Source organism: Eubalaena glacialis, chromosome 12 (assembly GCF_028564815.1).
Source record: "Eubalaena glacialis isolate mEubGla1 chromosome 12, mEubGla1.1.hap2.+ XY, whole genome shotgun sequence".
Lineage (NCBI taxonomy): Eukaryota > Metazoa > Chordata > Mammalia > Artiodactyla > Balaenidae > Eubalaena > Eubalaena glacialis.
In genome coordinates, this window is record NC_083727.1 from 18,986,200 (window position 1) to 19,008,977 (window position 22,778).

Genomic DNA, 22,778 nt, shown 5'->3' on the forward strand with positions numbered 1-22,778 from the left:
AAAACCAAACTGCTTGGCATCTGAGATGTGCAGAATTAATCCTTTAAAGACACAAAATTCGGACATAAAATTAAATGAAGGTTTTAACTGTAATGTTGGGTTGTTTGCCTTGATATGTATCTCATTACAAATGAAACTATTAGAACTTCATAGAGAGAAATGTTAATAAGATTTTCAGACAATATGATTCATACCTTGAGCTTCATCTGTTATAACAGTTTCTTTTTTTTGACGAAGGAGTTTCCACGGAGGTATAGGAGGTAGTTTTGGTGGTGCTATAAGGGGACAAGACCTAGTTCTTGTCACCAGCACAGGATGGCTACAGATGTGGGAAAGCCCATATTCCCTAAGCTTCTCAGCAGAATCAGCCTAAAAGGTGGAAGGCAGATTTAAAAGGATTCTTGTATTTGCTTCATGCATTTAAGATAATACTTTTCGTCATTATAAAAATACTATCACCACTAGAGAGACACAGTGGTAATAAGAAAAAAAATAACCACCCGTATTTCTACATCCCTTAACATAAGCACTATTACTCTTTGTATTTCTTTCCATCTTTTAAGTTATGTGGGGCCTCCTTTCCTTATTTACAAAATGAGAGACTAGAACAAGAAGCCACTTTTCGGTTCTAAGAGTTTAAGATTCTCTGAGATTGCAGAAGTCTTAGTACATCAGTTTTGGTCCAAAATTAATCAACTACTATTTTTATAGGTTAAAGCTTTGATGCAGTTCTTAACATGTAAAGTCTTTGTTAGTTTGTTTTTTAAGCACCAGCAATTGCTACATAGTGTTCAAAAAAACCCACTGCCTTTAGTGCGTCAGGTCCATGAGGGTAAGCGGTTGCCTTGTCTACAGTTTATGTCCTCAGGCTCCCCCCACACGAAATCCTCATGATCATGCCTGACAATGGAGGCATTCACAGAAGGACAGGGGGTAGAGGCTGCCCTGTGTCCTGCCAGACCAAGTCGTTTCCCAGGCAGATGCTTTCCATATTCGATAGTTCAGATCTCCTGAAGCCACTTGACTTTGGAACAATTCAGAATAAGATTTAAGTAGAAATTCAGTTACTGACTGATGGCTGAAATATGCCATAAGTAATCAAAAAGTATGTGAAAGTTAAAGTAATGTACACTGTAGTCAAATTCTCAGGTTCACGGTCTAAATGTTGAAACATTTAAAGTAAAATAAAATATTAACTACCTTAAAGTCAGTTTTGCCAATAACTATTTTTCTTCGTAGTGATTTTGCATCATTGATTTCTATGCAAATAGCAATGTTTGAAAATGTAAATTTATAAAGCAGTCATTTAAATTGGGACCAGAAACCCACCTATTAGCCTATTCTAAATTATTGCCTCAGCTACAACATGCCTTGCTGTTGTGCCTTTCTATATGTTGTGTTTTTCTATAGTTCAAACTATAGCTCAGTCTATAGTTGAGGCACAAAATAGGCGGGGGTATCCATGAGCTAGAACAGTTCTTCCTGAATCCAGAGGTTAATTATGATTGTAATAATTAATAATCGTAAGAAAGAGTTAATCAGTGCATTATTAAGTCCAGTAGAGCCATTTAAAAGCATTATAAATATGGGAAATAAAGAGGAAAGCACTTTAATATTTTATTTTTTTTTTAAAAAAGGCCTAATTTAAAGGAGAGGAAAATGTCACATCCCCTTTATCCCATCTGTGAATGTTAACAATTTACTGAAAAAATTCAGAAACCCCTGGAATTATGCCTTAGAGTGGCTTAAAAAACTTTTTCATAGATGTTATAAAGGCTAAACCTTTTTTGTACAACTTTAACTCTGTTAAATTTTAGAAGTTTCCCAACACCTGAAAGGAACCCTTTCTGATAAGAATTTATGGAAGAATATATTGCTGCTATTCAATAAGTTAATGTCTCGGTATAGTAATAAAAATACATTACTGTAAAATTTACATTTAAATAATATCCAAAGTAGTATTTATAAGTTGAATAATTCCCAGATAGTTTACCGTTCAAAAATTTGGTCTACATATCTCAACTCCTTCTTACAATTGCAACCACAATTGTAGTCTGTTTGCTTTCTTTTTTGAGCTGCAGAGCATCAGAAAATAAAACTATTTAAGGCACTTAGAAAATGTAAGATATGTGTCAAATAATTAAGTGTGGTATTTTCACCTATTGTATTGTTTGAATAATCCACAAAAGTACTAGCTTGATGTAAGGTATGTAAGCCAGTTTCTCATACTTCGTTTTATTCCCAACATACTACACAATACTTCTGAATGACATAAAGTAATGCTATTAATAATAGTTATAGTTTGATATTGAGAAACTTTGTTCAAGGGTCGCAAATTTCCTTAGATTAGAATTAGGGACAGAGAGAAATTTAGAATAGTGAAACATTCTAGTGAAATACTGAATAGGCCTTCAAGAAATATTTTTGAATAATTCATTATGTAAGACAAATTAGAAGTTTCCTTGCCCATAAAACCCTTTCACTCCCTTACCCCATCCCACCTTAGACATTCTAAAAGTAGGGTTTTGAGCAGATAGGGGAGGCTTTTTTAGAACTCCCAGCTCACCCATTTAAATAAAACTAAAACCATTTAGAAGACCCAGGAGCAAGAGGATGGGGGATAATGTGGGGTAATTCTTAACACTTTGTTTCTTCCCAAGTTCTTTTTTTCTTTTTATTCTTGCATTCTTTACCAATTCTTTAAATAAAGGAAAAGTATTGACTTTATTTTTACAGCCTGGTCTCATTGTCTTTGGGGTTAGAATTTTTTGCAATGTACTCCATTTAACAAAATTCCACTAGAACAGAACTTGTTTTCTGTAGATTCAGCTTGAAAATATTATATCATCTTTACATTCTGATTTTTACCAGGAGAATGTGTTCATCCTAATAACTAATGTAAAAGAATCAGCAGGAGACTGTAACGTTGTAGTCAATTCATTACAGCCTTGAAGTTCATTTCATTACTGTTATAGACACTGGGCTCACTTCTGAAACTCTGGGCCCTTTAAGTCATTTCAACCCCCAAAAGGAGGATTTACAATATCTGCACATCCTGGCTCCCTCCCACATCTCAAGCTGCCTCTAAGACTTCTCCCTTTGCAATCTGTTCAACCTCTAGTAGTCCCTCGAACCCAGTGGGTTCTCCTTCACCTTCAGACTTTCCCACATAAGCTTCCCTCTGCTTCAAGCACACTTTTTCCTATTTTCCAGGCTAACATCTTAAAGCCACTGCTTAAACATTTTTTTTTCCCCTTTGGGAAGACTTCCCTAGTCACCCACTAGAGAGAAAGATGTGTTTCTGCTATGTGTCCAATACTCATTTTTCCACTCCTTCATTAATTCATTTATTTGGTCACTCATTCAACTTTATTTTATTTGAATGCTACATCTACCATGTTCCAGGCACCCTCTGTTACGTGAGTCTTCTAACTTTATTACTGTCGTTGCTCATCTGCCTTTCTCATTGACTCTAAACTTTGTGGGGAGCATCCTTATTAATCATGTTCATCATGGTGTCCTCAGATCCCGGCTCATTGTTTAGGACATAATAGACAATTAATAAACATCTGTTGAATTAATGAATAAACATGAGAGTTTCTTTGTCTTTTCAATTAAAAATTTTGTGTTTACAGGTTCGTTTTACAGTAGGACAGCAAAAAGTTCAAGTGGATTATTTTGCACCTTCTTTGTGTAATGAAGATGTAAATCCTATCTTTATATTTTTCGGTTTTAAAAAGTGTTTAAGTACTTCCCATACGTGAGGCCAGGACACTCCATAAAGCATGGCTCATGTTCTTTTGTAGTCCATGGTGTTAGACTACTGGAATATCTAAGACAACACCTAGGCCAAGGCTGGGTAAGGAGATTAAAAAAAAAATCAGGGCTGACATAGCCAGCTCAAATCCTAACTCGGAAGACTCGGAAGCCTGGGAAGCACACTAGGATTTAACCATGGTTAAAGGTAAATAACTTTGAATTAAAAACAGAGACACTGCCCCTTTCTCTACATTCATAATGGCACATTACGTTCTATTGTCTTGACAATATTACCCTTGGTATATTACAGATTTTTATAGGAAGGAATGGTTTCTACCTAAAAAGAAAGAAGGAGGAGGAGCAGGAGGAGGAGGAAGGAGGGGAGGAAGGAAGGAAGGAAGGGGGAAGGAAAGGAAGGAAAGGAAGAAGAAGGAATGATAACACTATGTCCCTTGGGTAAATCATCCAGAAGATAAATGTACTGCACATACTAAAGTGCAATAATCATACAATTGAAACAATGTAAACATTTCAACCAAATTTCCATTCAATTTTTAATACTCAGCTATTTCTAACTAGCCAAATAATTATATTACCGTCTTCTTATACTTTGATGTAGTGATTTCAGAACATATAGAATTCTAGCAATACAGTGTTGGATGTCTAAAAGTTCCCCAAAGTGTTAGGAATCAATACAAATACAATAGGTTGTTTTCTAAGTAGACTGAAGAGTAATCTGGCTTTACTCTTTAAAAGGGAAGGAGAAAAATGATTTTTATGTCCCAGAACCAAAGATAACTTAAAAAATTATGGCAAACCAATGCATCCCATGTAACTATTAAATATTATGTTGTCAAATATTTCACGTCATGGGAAAATGTTAATGATACAGTGTCAAGTGAAAAAGCTGGTTTCTAAACAGAAAGTAAAATAGAATTCCCCTGTGTAAAAAAATTTATACACATGTACACATAGAAAATATGCAGACAAGAAAAAAAGTCAAAGTGTATATGCCAAAATGTTAATAGTGTCTATGACTAGGTATTTATACTCTGAATAGTTTAATTTTATTACCTTTGTCCATATTTTCTAAGTTTTCTATAAGTTGTTAGATTTATAAGAAAAAAGCAATTAACATTTTTGTGTGTATTACTTTAAGATACAAGGAGCTCATAGCAGTGGTTTACTAGCCCTCAATATGCATTTATTTAAGTTGTTTTAGGTTAAGAAAATGTGTATGACCTGTTTATAGAAAGATGATTTATTATTATTTAGGAATGACTTACACACTTCTCACTGAAATATATAATTTGATGCCTTTTGTTTACAATGAAAAGAATTGATAAAAATATATGAGACTACATCCTTTTTTTTTTTTTTTTTGTAGTTAAAACTATTGCAACATCTAAGAAAATTTTGGATGTTCCAGGTCCCTGTACCTAAGTGCCTAATTATAGAGATAACAAGACTGAAATTCAGGAATGAAATTTTGATTAAATTCTGATATACCTTCTACTACAAGTAAACACACACACGCACGCACACATACACACACACACACACACCATAAATGATACTGAATTTCTTGGCCTTGAGTACTTACCATCTTCTCCAATAAAAAGATCTTCTTTTCAAACAAATACAGAGGTGTAAAGGTAGCATATACAACCATCTGAGGGGACTGTATTGCTGAAGAACCTGTAAAACCAAACACATATTGCGTCATGGAAATTCTAGCCAAAATAGAACTGGCAGGTTGTGGTAGACTGTTCAAATTCCTTAATGAACTTATCTTTGCTGATGAAATATAGGTAAATGACTCTACATGCATTTAATAAATGTTAAATCTCAAATGTACATCTATTTTATAGAATGTCTCATCAGTTTTACCTTCACAGTAGTACCATATAATTCATTAAGAAATCATTTTATTTCATTGTAAAACAGTTATTACATAAACTCACTCTAGCTATCTGTCAATGTAACTTAGCTTTCATAGAATCTTTATTTTGAATTTAAAGAATTCTGGGAGTTTCTATGTCATTTCAAGTAGAAAGAAAACATAAATTAATCCTCCCATGAAGAAGGGAAACTGAGAAGGCAACTTAGTTTGGAGTGTTTAATGCCTGTAGATTTGCTTCTGAACATCAATATTTATTCATGTGTTCCTTAATATCCCTGAAATTACTCCATTTGATTCATGATGTTTTTGTTCTTTAAAGATTCTGGCCAAAATAATAGAATTTATTTTCCTCTATTGTTTGTATTCTTAATTAAAAGGTTTTGATTTATTCCTTTAAAATTCACTCACTTAACAAAAACAGAAATATAGATCAATGGAACAGGATAGAAAGCCCAGAGATAAACCCACACACATATGGTCACCTTATCTTTGATAAAGGAGGCAAGAATATACAGTGGAGAAAAGACAGCCTCTTCAATAAGTGGTGCTGGGAAAACTGGACAGGTATATGTAAAAGTATGAAGTTAGAACACTCCCTAACACCATACACAAAAATAAACTCAAAATGGATTAAAGACCTAAATGTAAGGCCAGACACTATCAAACTCTTACAGGAAAACATAGGCAGAACACTCTATGACATAAATCACAGCAAGATCCTTTTTGACCCACCTCCTAGAGAAATGGAAATAAAAACAAAAATAAACAAATGGGACCTACTGAAATTTAAAAGCTTTTGCACAGCAAAGGAAACCATAAACAAGACGAAAAGACAACCCTCAGAATGGGAGAAAATATTTGCAAATGAAGCAACTGACAAAGGATTAATCTCCAAAATTTACAAGCAGCTCATGCAGCTCAATATCAAAAGAACAAACAACCCAATACAAAAATGGGCAGAAGATCTAAATAGACATTTCTCCAAAGAAGATATACAGATTGCCAACAAACACATGAAAGAATGCTCAACATAATTAATCATTAAAGAAATGCAAATCAAAACTACAATGAGATATCATCTCACACCAGTCAGAATGGCAATCATCAAAAAATCTACAAACAATAAATGCTGGAGAGGGTGAGGAGAAAAGGGAACCCTCTTGCACTGTTGGTGGGAATGTAAATTGATAACAGCCACTATGGAGAACAGTATGGAGGTTCCTTTAAAAACTAAAAATAGAACTACCATACGACCCAGCAATCCCACTACTGGGCATATACCCTGAGAAAACCATAATTCAAAAAGAGTCATGTACCAAAATGTTCATTGCAGTTCTATTTACAATAGCCAGGACATGGAAGCAACCTAAGTGTCCATCAACAGATGAATGGATAAAGAAGATGTGGCACATATATACAATGGAATATTACTCAGCCATAGAAAGAAACGAAATTGAGTTACTTGTAGCAAGATGGATGGACCTAGAGTCTGTCATACAGAGTGAAGTAAGTCAGAAAGAGAAAAACAAATACCGTATGCTAACACATATATATGGAATCTAAGAAAAAAAAAAAAGAGGTCATGAAGAACCTAGGGGCAAGACGGGAATAAAGACACAGACCTACTAGAGAATGGACTTGAGGATATGGGGAGGGGGAAGGGTATGCTGTGACAAAGTGAGACAGTGGCATGGACATATATACACTACCAAACGTAAAATAGATAGCTGGTGGGAAGCAGCCACATAGCACAGGGAGATCAGCTCGGTGCTTTGTGACCACCTAGAGGGGTGGGATAGGGAGGGTGGGAGGGAGGGAGACGCAAGAGGGAAGAGATATTGGAACATGTGTATATGTATAGCTGATTCACTTTGTTATAAAGCAGAAACTAACACACCATTGTAAAGCAATTATACTCCAATAAAGATGTTAAAAAAGAAAAAAATACACGCACTTACATTTCACTGCACTAGATAATATGTTTATTGAAGAATAATATCTTTAGAACTGCAATATATAAATTAGATGTGAACCCTGGATCACTCTAAAATGGATTAAGATGTGAAATATGCCAAACTTGTAAAAATATGTTTTTACATTTAAAAAGTAAACTTTGTATATGTAGGGGAGCAAAATTTGTCACCTTAAAATGTGTCTCTTTGTCATGAGGATTATTTTAGGCTTTTTTTTTTTTAAGAACAGAGTACTCAGGAATTCTTTCTTTTTACCTCCCCCTTAACTGCCTAAAAGAATTCAGATAAAGGGCCTGGTCCAGGAAGAGCACTGTCACCAGAGATACCTACAAAGAATATGCGCTAAGTGTGGTAGGGCAGGGCCTAGAGACAAGAGTCCTCTCTGTGTCCCACTGCCTCTGCATGGTAGAGCAAACGTGTTTACCAAACATTTGCTTTTCAATCTCCAGGTGAATTGCCTTCCTCCGTTTTGAAGTCACAAACCCCCGACCCCCTTTTCTTTCTCTCAGATGGTAGATAAGCCTCAATTGCCTAACCTGTCCTTGGGTTTCATTTTTCTTATGAGGCCTCATACATACATAATTATTGTTCTTTTCTTCTGTTAATCTGTCTCATGTCAATTTAATTCTTAGACCAGCTAGAAGAACCTGGAGAGAGTAGAGGGAAATTTTTTCCTTCTCTAACACATATTTTTCATGCAGCAGAGATCTGAACCCAGGCAATTTTACTCCACAGCCCAAACTTTGAACCACATTCTGTATCTAGAGGTTGACTTAACTATGAGTTTCGTAGAAAAAAAGGCATTGTTACCATCATTTTCACAAAGAAAGAAACTCAAAGAAAGGTTTAGCCATTCTCACAAACATGAATAATTATCTGTAACTTTGGGACTGTTATGCCATCCACTATCAAAAAAGATTGCTTAAGGCATCACTATAAGAAAACAATTTTTTATATAAAATTAAAAATATAATGACTAGCATTTGTATTTTCTCTACCAAACCACCAGACATGTTTCTGTAAAAATACAAAGCCAGAACTATGAAAATGCTCTCACGAAAAAACACAGTAATGTATTAAGAAAGAAGACAAAATGAAAAAAAAAAAAACTAGATAAAGCATAGTGTTGGAGGTAAATGGACATGTTTTTATGTAAAGAAGGATGAACTGAGAATTATGATATACACTCTGGAAGCACCAAGATAGATGACCCAATGTTAGGACTATAAAGTTTAAAATATATATTTTATATATCAACATATATAAAATTTACACAGAGGAGGACATATATTAATACATAGTAATATATAATTATATATTTATATAAATATATTTATATATTTTATAATAAAAATATGTTATGTGTACTAACATATAATATATATTTTTATTAGTATTATATATCCTCCTTCATGTAAACACTTCTGTGACTGTTGTACCGTAAGAACTTGGATGACATTGTCTCATATGTAGGATCCTGCTCTGTTATGCATAACCATCTGAGGGCCTAACAATTATGGTCAACCTTGAAAAGCTTATTTAGACATGTCTAAACAGGAAATACGTTTCTATGCTCCAGTGTTTTCCAGCATTTTAGGAAATAAGTACAATAATTATTATTATAGGAGACTGAGAGCTTACAATCTGACAGAGACTGTAGAGAATATTGTACGTCTGATGAGGGCCTTGAACCATGAAGAGACCATTTGAATTTTTCCTTCTCTCCATCTTTACTCCTCTTCTTTCCAAGGTCTTTTGCATCAGCTTTCTCCAACATATTAAAAAAATGTAATAAATCTTTTAACTACAAAACCTCAATGTATGTTGCTTATTAAGTCATTGTGTTGAAAAGAAAGTTAAATAGTAGTATTTAACTTATTTAAATGTAAAACAATAGCCATAAATTTCCCCAAGTACTACTCACCTCAAATTAGTAACATCAAAATAAAGCAAAAGAAAACTTTGAAAATTGACATGTATTGTGAAAGACATGCAGCATTATTTATTATTGACTATACATAATTTTATGTTAAATGTAGATGATCAGTTGAATATAATTTATTCATATAAAATCATGGTGTCAGGCTGATTTTCTCATTTAAAAAAGAAAAAAAAAAAAAAAAAACCAGCAAAGAAAGTACTTAAAGTTGAGTCCTAAATGTGGAGCCCTCTTAGATCTTCTTTACTTGGGGCTTCCATTTCAAGAAACACAGCTTTCTGCCTCCAGAATACCTTCTGGTGGAAACTGGCCACCAACCAACATCCACAAACCAACATCTGATTGTCCACATGTTGTGTGTAGTAAAACCCAGTACCCAGAACCATCCACCATTTGAATTTCCATTCACATTTACGTTTCTATGAAACATGTTCTCCTTCAACTTAAAAGAAAAATCCCCTAAGCTTTTTTATTTCCTAATAAATCCCTTCCAATTCTAAAACAGAAATTTCAAATTTCTGCCATTCATTCTTTCATCATTTGCTAAACTTGTAATCACCATTGATCAGGTTGTTTGCTTTTTTTAAAATTTGCATAAATAAAAACTATAACGTTAACAACTTGTACTGTTCCTTAGCTTCTAAAGTAAATCTATCTCATAGCTTTTATAGTAGATTTAACATCTATGTTAGAAACAAAGGCAAAGGTAACTATAACTTTAAGTGTAGGATGAGATATTTTATTGGGAAACAAGTATAAAAAACAGATTATCAGAATTTTATTTTGTGGCTTTTCTATAAATATTTGACTTAAAACTAGTTATAGGTAATAATATATGACTTCATGTATGATTTTTTTTTTTTTTTTTTTTAAAGAGAGAAAGAGAGGTAGAGGTAGAATTTCTCTTTGGAGAAGAGTGCACAGAGGACTTCTACTTTTTAAAAATATATATATATATATATTTATTTATTTATTATTTGGCTGCATCGGGTCTTAGTTGCGGCAAGCGGAATCTTTTTTTAAAAAATTATTTAATTATTTATTTATGGCTGTGTTGGGTCTTCGTTTCTGTGCGAGGGCTTTCTCTAGTTGCGGCAAGTGGGGGCCACTCTTCATCGCGGTGCGCGGGCCTCTCACTATCGCGGCCTCTCTTGTTGCGGAGCACAGGCTCCAGACACGCAGGCTCAGTAACTGTGGCTCACGGGCCTAGTTGCTCCGCGGCATGTGGAATCTTCCCAGACCAGGGCTCGAACCCGTGTCCCCTGCATTGGCAGGCAGATTCTCAACCACTGCGCCACCAGGGAAGCCCCTCGTGTATGATTTTAAAATGGGATTTTAAAAACCTTTAAATGCCTATTCAGAATTCATAATTTAAAATAATATAGTATATAATAAAAATTATAAATAGAAAAACACACTTTTCACATAGAAATTTGGAAAGTATGCAAAAATGTTTACCAAAATGTGTTTTTGCCAATACCATGAGTAAATCTGTTGCTCCTCTGTCACCTCATTTCACCCATCTGGCCAACCCCTCTGAATGAAAGTAGCAGCTGAGTCCTACTGGACATGGCCTTCCTCTAGTTCTGCAAGCTTCTGCCACATCTATTTTAAATAACAACGAGAACCTTCATTTCCACCTCCACCTCACTCTCAGCTCGTAGAGAATAGAAGCCTTTTGTCAGAAACCCTCAGCTTCTCCTCATCAAACCCATTCATCCACTGACATGTGCATCTGTCCTCTCCCATGCCCTGTGCCCACCCGTTAGGATGGAGGAGACTTTGCTCCCTGGTTTGGTCCAATCCCTTCACCTGGGCTCTCTGGAAACCTACACTATGGCTGTCATCTCAACTGCATCTTCCCAATCACTTAAAAATACTCCTTCATCAGGTAAAAATTTAAATATCTTTCACGGGTCCCCTACATTCCCTGTCAGCTTCCACTTTGTCGCTCTCCTGTTCCTCACAGACAAAATTCTAACAGGGGTGTTTATACATTATTTTACTTCCCACTTATTTCTTAACCTCTCCAATGTGTCTTCCACTCCCATCACTTACCAGTGCCCAGTGACCTCCATATCACAAAATCCAGCAGAGAAACTTGAATTTTCCTCATATTTCAACTCTCAACACTACTTGACACAATCTCCCTGATTCTTAAAACACTCTTTTCCTTTGACTTCAGTAGCAACATGCTCTGCTGGTCTTCTTCCTGTTTCTCTGGTCATCCTTTAACCTCTTTTTTGCCAGCTCATTATTTTGTACCCAGTTCTCAGATATTTAGCTTCTTTAAGGCTGAGTCTTAAGCTTCTTAGTCTTCTCACTTTACGCCATCTCCTTGGGAATATCATTCATTGTTTAATTTGGCATGCATTTGTCAATGATTCCCAAAAGTATATCACCAGCCTGGAACTCCTGACATGAAAGTACACTTGATTTCTTAAAGGCACTTCAAATTCAATATGTTCTGAGTCATTCTGTGATCTCTCCTCATAAAGCCGTTCCTCTTTTGGCATTACCCGTCTCAATAAAAGGTACTACCATCTATCCAGTTTTGGAAGTCAGAATTCTGCACATCATCTTTGCTACATTCTGCCATTTTTTACATTTTAAATATCTCTCAATCATTTACTTTATCTGCCTCTCCACTATGACTGTCCTGTTACCCTACGCCAAGCTACTATTGTCTCTGACCTGAGCTGATGCAAAGGTCTCCAAATTGTTTTTTCTATGTCCACTCATGTCACTGACTCTCTGCCCCTACGTGCACACCAAGTTATTTTCTTCTCAGGGAACCAGAATATCCTTTTGAAAATGTGAAATAGATCATGACTCAACCCTAAACTTCATTAGCCGTCAATTGCTCCTTGGTAAAGATCAATCATCTTAACATGACCTGGAGGATTTGACATGATCGCTATCCTATCTACTTCTCCAGGCTCTCCTTAAGCCACTTTATTCCACATATCCTCTCCTCCAGCTAAACATATCTTCTACCAGGTCTTCCAAATCATTGTCATTCCTGCTACTTCTTCATAATATTTATATCTGCTGTCTCCTCTACCTAGAATGCTCTTCCCTTCTCAGTCCTTAATCTTCCTCCAGATATTCCTATCATCTTTGCAAGCACAGCTCAAAATTCCTTAGGGAATTCTTCCTTGATGCCCCAGACTAGGTCTTTCATATGAACTCCTAAAGTTTCCTGTATTTCCCTTCAAGACTCATGTATTAGTATGTATTTATGATTTTTAAAATTAATGTTAGTCCCACTCACTAGACCTTAGCTCTAGGAAGTGAGTTCCACACCTGATTTTGTTCATCAAGTTATCACTAATTCCTGGAACACTTACTGATATTCTCAGCAAGTAGTATATTGAATGGATTGTAAAATGGAGGGATGGACAGAAGTTAACTTGTGATACATGAGAAAGGGATTCCAGGTTCAAATTAATTTAGGATATACTGGGTAAAGCAAATTTAATCTGGCTTATTTTTTGCTTTCTTTTATAAACTAATGCACATTAGATCATTTTAAACGGCACTGATGATAGGCAGATATCACACACACAATTTTTTTGTATATTTTTGAGGAACATTTACAGTAATTATTTCTGGGCAGTATATGGTTGGAAATGCTGGTTGATAAGATCTAGATAAGGACAAAATATCAATATCTTATAAAACATAAACATTTGAAAGATCATTATAGACGCTATCACAGTACACAAAAAAGCTGAGTATTTTCTAGTATATTTAACTCTACTATACAAGCATTATTGTTCATATGTATGGCTATATGAAATATTTTAGAAAACATAAAATAAATAATGATTAAATATATTTCCCACTTAAGAAGAAATGCTCCTACACTTTGTAAAATAACTCGAAAAATTTTTTTTCCAGATTTTAACTTTCACCTTACAATAACCTGCAAATCATAATCTAATCTATGTCCATTTCACACTTCCTGAAAAGGAAAACAGGACAACATTTCTCCTTTGGTATTCTGGTCCATTCCACTCCACATGTAACATATAAGAAAGATGTGTTTAAGGGAAATTGAAAACTTAATGTGTTTTTCTATATTAATAATATATTAATTTAGTATCATCAAAATATATAATTGCCTTTGATTTTTAAGGAGAGCAAAATATAGTAGAATAATTAACATATGGTAAACACCATTGCAAATTCTAATATCTTGGAAAGGACCTTAATTACATGACTGTTTTCACAACACTTAATAAATATAATGACAATAAATAATCATTAAATTAAGCAATGACTAAACTATAAAGTGTTTATATATAATACCCATATTGAATAACATCATGATATAAAATGTCTTACCCTTTAAAACTCTGTCACTTTTCTCAGGTAATTTTAGTGTTGTTGCTGAACCTTCAGGTTTGAATTCCTTGTCATCTTTCATTTCTTTGCCATCTTTCACTTCTTTCCCATCCTTCATGTCTTTCCCTTGTTCTTTCAATTTGGCATCTATGTCTGTTATTTTGCTTTCAGAGCTGGACTCATCTGACAGCTTAAACTCGGGCAATATGTCTTTCAAGAGCTCCCAAACTTTGTCCATATATCCTGGGCTTAGGTAAAAAACAACATTAATTTCCAAATTAAGCTTTTTATTCCACATCAAGAAATTACTGACAGAAAAAAATCAACTTGCTATTTCAAAAAACCAATTACAATAGTTACTTCACATGTTAGTTAAAAACACCATTATGTGCTTATTTATTCAACAAGCTTTGATTGAGTGCCTACTCTGTGGTGGGCTTTGCTGATGCAAGGAGACCAAACACAGAGTTCCAGTTAAAGATGGTGATGTAGGAAGATTTTGAACTCACCTCTTCCTATGGACACAACAAATCTACAGCTACATACAGAACAATTTCCTCTGAAAATAATAAAAAAAACTAGCTGAGGAATTCCTTCATATCTGGCAAATGAGAAAAAAAACCATACTGAAGTGGCTAGGAGAGGCTGAGACACGGTCTTGCCATAAACCTCACACGGTGTGGGCACACACAGTTTGGAGGGAGCTCACATCCCTAAGCTTTTCCCTGAAGAGTGAAGGGTTTGAACCCCACATAATGGCACCCCAACTTTTAAGACCTGCAGATCAGAGACAAGCTCCCAAAACATCTAGTTTTGAAAGCCAGCAGGGCTTGCATCCATGAGGCCCACAAGGCTATAGCAAACTCAGAAAGAGTCCTTAAAGGGCTCTCATGGACTCACCCATCCCAGGACTCACCCATAGAAGAGCACCCAGTAGGAGACTTTAATATCCCACTTTCACCAATGAATAGATCATCCAGACAGAAAATCAATGAGAAAACATTGGCCTTGGGACTTCCCTGGCGGTCTGGTGGTTAATACTCTGTGCTTGCACTGCGGGGGGAGTGAGTTTGATCCCTGGTCAGGGAACTAAGATCCCACATGTCATGTGGCATGGCCAAAAAAAAAAAAAAAAAAGTTAAAAAAAAAAAAAGAAAACATTGGCCTTGAATGACACATTAAATAGGATGGACTTAGACACATATAGAACATTCCACCCAAAAGCAACAGAATACACATTTTTCTCAAATGTACATGGAACATTCTCCAGGATAGATCATATGTTAAGTCACAAAACAACTCTTAATGAGTTCAAGAAGACTGAAATCATACCATGCATCTTTTCCAACCACAACTGTATGAAACTAGAAATTAATTACAAGAAGAAAACTGGGAAATTCACAGCTATGTGTAGATTAAACTATATGCTACTGACCAACCAATGGGTCAAAGAAGAAATCAAAAAAATGCTTTGTGATGCATAAAAATGGAAGTACAACATAACAAAAATACAACAGATACAACGACAACAAAACAAATACAACAAAGCAAAGATAGTTCTAAGAAGTAGCTCTGTGAGAGTTCGTAGCAATACATGTCTACATCAAGAAATACGATCTCAAATAAACTACCTAACTTTATACCTCAAAGAAATAGAAAAAAAAGAACAAATGAAGCCTAAAGTTAGTAGAAGGAAGGTAATAACAAATATCAGCGTGGAAATAAATGAGAGAGACTAAAAAGACAATAGAAAAGATCAAAGAAATTAAGAACTGGTTTTTTGAAAAGATAAACAAAATTGACAAACCTTTAGACTCACCAACAAAAAAAAGACAGAAGACTCAAATAAAGAAAATCAGAAATGAAACAGACACATTGTAATTAATACCACAAAATACAAAGGATCGTAAAAGACTACTATAAACAAATATACAAAACAAATTGGACAACCTAAAAGAAATGGATAAATTCCTAGAAACATATGATTTACCAAGACAAAGAAATAGAAAATCTGAACGGACTGATTACTAGTAATCAAAAACCTCCCAACAATGAAAAGTCCAGAATCAGAGAGCTTCACTGGTGAATTCTACCAAACATTTAAAGAAGAATTAATACCAATACTTCTCAAATTCATTCAAAAAATAGAAGACAGGGGAAAACGTCTAAACTCATTTAACGAGGCCAGCATTACCCTGATATCAAAATCAGACAAGGATATCACAAGAAAAGAGAACTACAGATCAAAATCCCTGATGAACATAGATGCAAAAAATTCACAACAGAATGTTAGCAAACAGAATTCAACAATACATTAAAAGGATCATACACCATGATCAAGTGAGATTTATTCCTGGGGTGCAAGAATGATTCAACATGCAGAAATCAATCAGTCTAATACATCACAGTAAAAAAATGAAGGATAAAAACCATATGGTCATCTCAATAGATGCAGAAAACCATTTGACAAATTCAACATCAATTTATGATAAAAATGCTCAACAAAATGGGGTTAGAGGGAACACACTTCAATATAATAAAAGACATATATGAATGCCCACAGCTAACATCATACTTAATGGTGAAAAGCTGAAAGCTTTTCTCTAAGATCAGGAACAAGATAAGGATGCCCACTCTCACCACTTTTATTCAGCACAGTATTGGAAGTCTAGCCAGAGCAATAAGGCAAGAAAAGGTAATAAAAGGCTTTTAAGTCAGAAAGGAAGAAGTAAAACAGTCATATTTGCAGATGACATAATATTATATATAGAAAACCCTAAGAAACTCCACCCAAAAGCTGTTAGAATAAACAAATTCAGTATAGTTGCAGGATACAAAATCAATATACAAAAATCTTTTGCATTCTATGCACTAATAATGAACTATCTAAAAGAGAAATTAGGAAAACAATCTCATATACAACTGCAGCAAAAAGGCCTAGGAATAAACTTAACCAAGGAGGTGAAAGACCTGTACACTGAAAACTATGATATTAATGAGAGAAATTAAAGAAGACACAAATAAATAAAAGATATACAGGGCTTATGGATTGGAAGAATTAATATTGTTAAAATGTCCATACTACCCAAAGCAATCTATAGATTCAATGCAATCCCTATCAAAATTCCAATGATATTTTTCACAGAAGTAGAATAAACAATCCTAAAATTTGTATGGAACCACAAAAGATCCTGATTAGCCAAAGTAATCTTGAGAAAGAAGAACAAAGCTGGAGGCATCACACTTCTTGATTTCAAACTGTAATACAAAGCCATAGCAGTCAAAAGAGGATGATATTGGCATAAAAGCAGACACATAGATCAATGGAATAGAATAGAGAAGCCAGAAATAAACCCATGCATATACGGTCAATTAATTTATGACAAAGGATCCAAGAATATAATGGGGAAAAGTACATTCTCTTCAATAAATGATGTTGAGAAAACTGGACAGTCACATGTAAAAGAATAAAACTTGACCATTATGTTATACTATACACAAAAATTAACTCCAAATGGATTAAAGGCTTAAAAGTGAGACCTGAAACCATAAAACTCCTAGAAGAAAGCATAGATGTTAAGCTCCTTGACATCAAGTCTTGGTGATAATTTTTTGGACTTGACACCAAAAGCAAAGACAACAAAAGTAAAAATAAACAGGTGGACTATATCAAACTAAAAAGCTTCTGCAAAAAAAAAAAAACCAAAACAAACCTACAACAAAATGAAAAGACATCCTACTGAATGGAAGAAAATATTTGCAAATTATATATCTAATAAAGGATTAATATCCAAAATATAAAAAGAACTAATTTAACTCAATAAAATGACTATCCAATTAATAAATGGGCAGAGGATCTGAATAGACATATTTCCAAAGAACATATACAGATGGCCAACAGGTACAATGAAACATGATAAACATCACTAATCATCAGGTAAATGTAAATCAAAACCACAATGAGTTATCACCTCACACCCGTTGTAATGGCTATCATCAAAAAGACAAGAAATGACAAGTGTTGGCAAGGATGTGGAGAAAAGGGCACTTTCATTCACTGTTGGTGGGAATGTAAATTGGTGCAGCCAGTATGGAGTTTCTTCAAAAAATTAAAAATAGAACTATTGTATAATCCCGCAATTCCACTTCTGGGTATTTATCTATAGGAAATGAAAACACTAACTCAAAAAAAATATGCACTCCAATGTTCATTGCAGTATTATTTACAATAGCCAAGACATAGAATCAACATATGTGTCTATGGATGGATGAATGAATAAAGAAAGTGTGGTATTCATATACACAATGAAATATTGTTCAGACATAAAAAATGAAGGAAATCTTGCCATTTGCAACAATGTGGATGGACTTCGAGGACATTATACTAAGTGAAATAAGTCAGAGAGAGAAAGACAAATATTGTATGATCTCACTTATATACAGAATCTAAAAACAAACAGCAAAACAAACAAAAATGAACTCACTGATATAGAGAACAGATTAGTGGTTGCCAGAGGCAAGGGGTAGGATTTGGGCAAAATAGTGAAGGTGTTCAAAAGGTACAAATTTCCAGTTATACAATAAATGAGTCATGGGGTGGTAATGCACAGCATGGTGACTGTAGTTAACAATACTGTACTTTATAGTTGAAAGTTGCTAAGAGAGTAGGTCTTAAAAGTTCTCATCACAAGAAAAAAAATGATAGCCATGTGTGGTGCTGGGTGTTAACTAGATTTGTGTTGACCATTTCTCAATATATACAAATATCGAATTATTATGTTGTACACCTGAAACTAATATATTGTTATATGTCAATTACATCTCAATAAAAATAAATAAACAAGCAAAGAAACAAAGAAACCAAAAGAAACAAAGAGACCAAACACATGGCCCTAGTCTCAAGGCTCACTCAGTCTGGCAGGGGAGAGAGGCATGTCACACACATGACAGGGAAAGAATATGTATTTGAGCATCTGTTAAGTGCCAGGCACTTTCCTATATATTATCATTTAGATAAATGGTCTCTATGTTACTTCTCTGTGGAATTTAACAATATTTTTACTTTCTCTAAACTCTTTCCTGAGGCTTCTACAACATCATTCTTTTCTAGTTTCTATTATTATAGAAATCACTTGCAGACTCCTTTGAACACTCCCTTTCCTCTGCTCACTGCTGACCAATTAGGGCTGCTTCCCCAGAGTTCTCCTCAATATGCTCTTGATAGCCTATAGCCTTTCCTCAGTGAGTTAATAAGCACAACCATATTTTAGGTTCACCTGTACTTTTATGTAACCCTCAAATCATTAGCTCCAGCTCAAACCTCTCTCCAGAAGAGAAGAGGTTGTGTACAACCACCTAATAGACATCTATCCAAAAACAAACAACTCAGACTTCTCTGGTGGTGCAGTGGTTAAGAATCCGCCTGCCAATGCAGGGGACACGGGTTCAAGACCTGGTGCAAGAAGACCCACATGCCACGGAGCAACTAAGTCCATGCACCACAACTCCTGAGCCTGCGCTCTAGAGCCTGTGAGCCACAACTACTGAGCCCCCATGCCACAACTACTGAAGCCCATGTGCCTAGAGCCTGTGCTCCACAACAAGAGAAGCCACTGCAATGAGAGGCCCGCGCAGTGCAACAAAGACCCAACACAGCCAAAAATAAATAAATAAAATAAATAAATTTATAGAAAAGAAATCAAAAACAAACAAATCAATCAATCAATAAAAACATCCTGCCACCATTTTCTACTTTTCAGTCAAGTTAGAAAACTGAGAATGACCAAGTCTCTCTCCATGAAACTCTCATCAAATAAAAAGTATGTACCTTAGATCCTACCTCCTCCTACTGCAATTGACAACACTTTCTCCATTCTTTTATTTTTTTTTAATATCTTTATTGGAGTATAATTGCTTTACAATGTTGTGTTAGTTTCTGCTGTACAACAAAGTGAACCAGCTATACATATACATATATCCCCATATCCCCTCCCTCTTAAGCCTCCCTCCCACCCTCCCTATCCCACCCCTCTAGGTGGTCACAAAGCACAGGGCTGATCTCCCTGTGCTATGCGGCAGCTTCCCACTGGCTATCTATTTTACATTTGGTAGTGTATATATGTCGATGCTACTCTCACTTCTCCCTAGCTTCCCCTTCCCCCCCATGTCCTCAAGTCCGTTCTCTACATCTGCATCGTTAGTCCTGCCCTGCCACTAGGTTCATCAGTACCGTTTTTTTTTTAGATTACATATATATGTGTTGGCATACAGTATTTGTTTTTCTCTTTCTGACTTACTTCACTCTGTATGACAGACTGCAGGTTCATCCACTTTATTACAAATAACTCAATTTCGTTCCTTTTTATGGCTGAGTAATATTCCATTGTATATATGTGCCACATGTTCTTTATGCATTCATCTGTTGATGGACATTTAGGTTGCTTCCAATCCTGACTATTGTAAATAGTGCTGCAATGAATATTGTGGTACACGTGTCTTTTTGAATTATGGTTTTCTCAGGGTATATGCCCAGTAGTGAGATTGCTGGGTCATACGATAATTCTATTTTTAGTTTTTTAAGGAACCTCCATACTGTTCTCCATAGTGGCTGTATCACTTTACATTCCCACCAAGAGTGCAAGAGGGTTCCCTTTTCTCCACACCCTCTCCAGCATTTATTGTTTGTAGATTTTTTGATGATGGCCGTTCTGCCTGGTGTGAGGTGATAACTCATTGTGGTTTTGATTTGCATTTCTCTAATGATTAGTGATGTTGAGCATCTTTTCATGTGTTTGTTGGCAATCTGTATGTCTACTTTGGAGAAATGTCCATTTAGGTCTTCCACACATTTTTGGATTTGTTTGTTTTTTTGATATTGAGCTGCATGAACTGCTTGTATATTTTGGAGAAAAGACCCTGAATAGCCAAAGCAATCTTGAGAAAGAAAAATGGAGCTGGATGAATCAGGCTCCCTGACATCAGACTATACTACAAAGCTATAGTGATCAAGACAGTATGGTACTGGCACAAAAACAGAAATACAGATCAATGGAACAGTATAGAAAGCCCAGAGATAAACCCACACACATATGGTCACCTTATCTTTGATAAAGGAGGCTAGAATATACAATGGAGAAAAGACAGCCTCTTCAATAAGTGGTGCTGGGAAAACTGGACAGCTACATGTAAAAGAATGAAATTAGAACACTCCCTAACACCATACACAAAAATAAACTCAAAATGGATTAGAGACCTAAATGGAAGACCAGACACTATAAAACTCTTAGAGGAAAACATAGGCAGAACACTCTATGACATAATTCACAGCAAGATCCTTTTTGACCCACCTCCTAGAGTAATGGAAATAAAAACAAAAATAAGCAAATGGGACCTAATGAAACTTAAAAGATTTTGCACAGCAAAGGAAACCATAAACAAGACAAAAAGATAACCCTCAGAATGGGAGAAAATATTTGCAAACAAAGCAACTGATAAAGGATTAATCTCCTTTCTCCATTCCTATCACCATTTTCTCTGTAGAAGCCCTTGGCAAAGACTTCTGCAATACTGAACAAACCAGTTCCCCTGTTCCAGTCCTGACATCTGAGCCATCCTCCAAAATCACAAGTCTGATAAGATAAAATCATCCTTCTGTCTAAAATCCCTCAGTGACATTCTGTTGTGAAGACTTCTTAACTTTCTCTGTTTGGTTCCTGCATACCTCTCCACCCCATTCCCATCCATCCTCCAGAACCCAGCACATAATCTAGTCCTGCAGAACAATGTGCCTTTCTGGGACTACACCCTGCTCCCTTGTAGTTTCAGGCTATTCTTTCTTCTCTGAGTTGGCTTCCCTACCTCAATAAGCTGCACTAATTTCAACTAATCCTTTGAGGTCAGTTTAAGCATTACTTTCTAGGGAAATTAAGCTATACATTCCTGTTCTGGATTCCCAAAGAATCTTTTACACACTTCTAGTTTAGCCTTTTAAAATATTTTTGAAATTACTCTGTCAACAAACATTTATTGAGAACATACTGTGTAATGGCCATTCAGTGTCATTTCTCTAAGCACAGAAGTCTCAACATTGAGAAAGACAAAAACGGTCCCTATTCTCATGCATCTTACCATCTCAGTGGATGGATACAACTGAGAGAGAGAGAGACAGAGAGTGAGATTGAGAGACAGAGGGAGAGAGAGAAGATAACAGGCAGCTATAACTTTCATGATGAAAACAAAATAATAAACAATGGGATATGGAATCGTTCGGGAAAGAAATAATTTAGATGGGATAGTTGAGAAGGCCTATCCGAGGAGCTGATATTTAAGCTTGGTGATATCTAAATGTTATGACATATCCAACCAAGTAAATATCTGATGGAAGATCATTCCAGGCATAAATAAAGAACAGTTCATATAAAGACCCTAAGGGACAATGAGTTTAGCACATTTGAGAAACAGAATGAAGATGTGGGTGGCCAGCTAGTGGTTGCCAAGACAGTTTTCATTTTTGTATTTAATCCCATAACAGCTCTGCAACATAGGTAGTACAATCCTAATTGAAATTTAAGAGGTTGTAAATTTTATGCAGTCACAAATGATAGACTACCAAATGACAGAATCAGGATTAAAATAGATCTTTCTGAATCCAAAACCCCTGTGTTTTTTCCCACCTACAATGTAAAAAATGTTATGCTGTGAAAAAGAAATATTCATGCACCAAAGGATGAGACTATACAACATCTTGGACAGTTAGGCTTAAATATGGGGTGGTGGAGTGCTCTATTCACAAATGAACTACACCAAGATCAGAGAAATTTGTGGAGAAAAGCATCATCTCTTCATTTGAAATTGT

General features: G+C 35.3%; 1 protein-coding gene across 1 annotated transcript in view; it reads right to left on the bottom strand.

Moving 5' to 3' along the window:
• Positions 1-22,778, bottom strand: part of ADGB (androglobin) — a 166,218-nt gene that overhangs the window by 87,710 nt on the left and 55,730 nt on the right. Inside the window, exons 8-12 of the mRNA XM_061206749.1 lie at positions 13,925-14,172; positions 12,604-12,605; positions 9,277-9,403; positions 5,363-5,457; positions 195-369 (exon numbers count right to left, since the gene is read on the bottom strand). Of these exons, the coding sequence (XP_061062732.1) occupies positions 195-369; positions 5,363-5,457; positions 9,277-9,403; positions 12,604-12,605; positions 13,925-14,172 (647 nt within the window). The remainder of the gene's footprint in view (positions 1-194; positions 370-5,362; positions 5,458-9,276; positions 9,404-12,603; positions 12,606-13,924; positions 14,173-22,778) is intronic.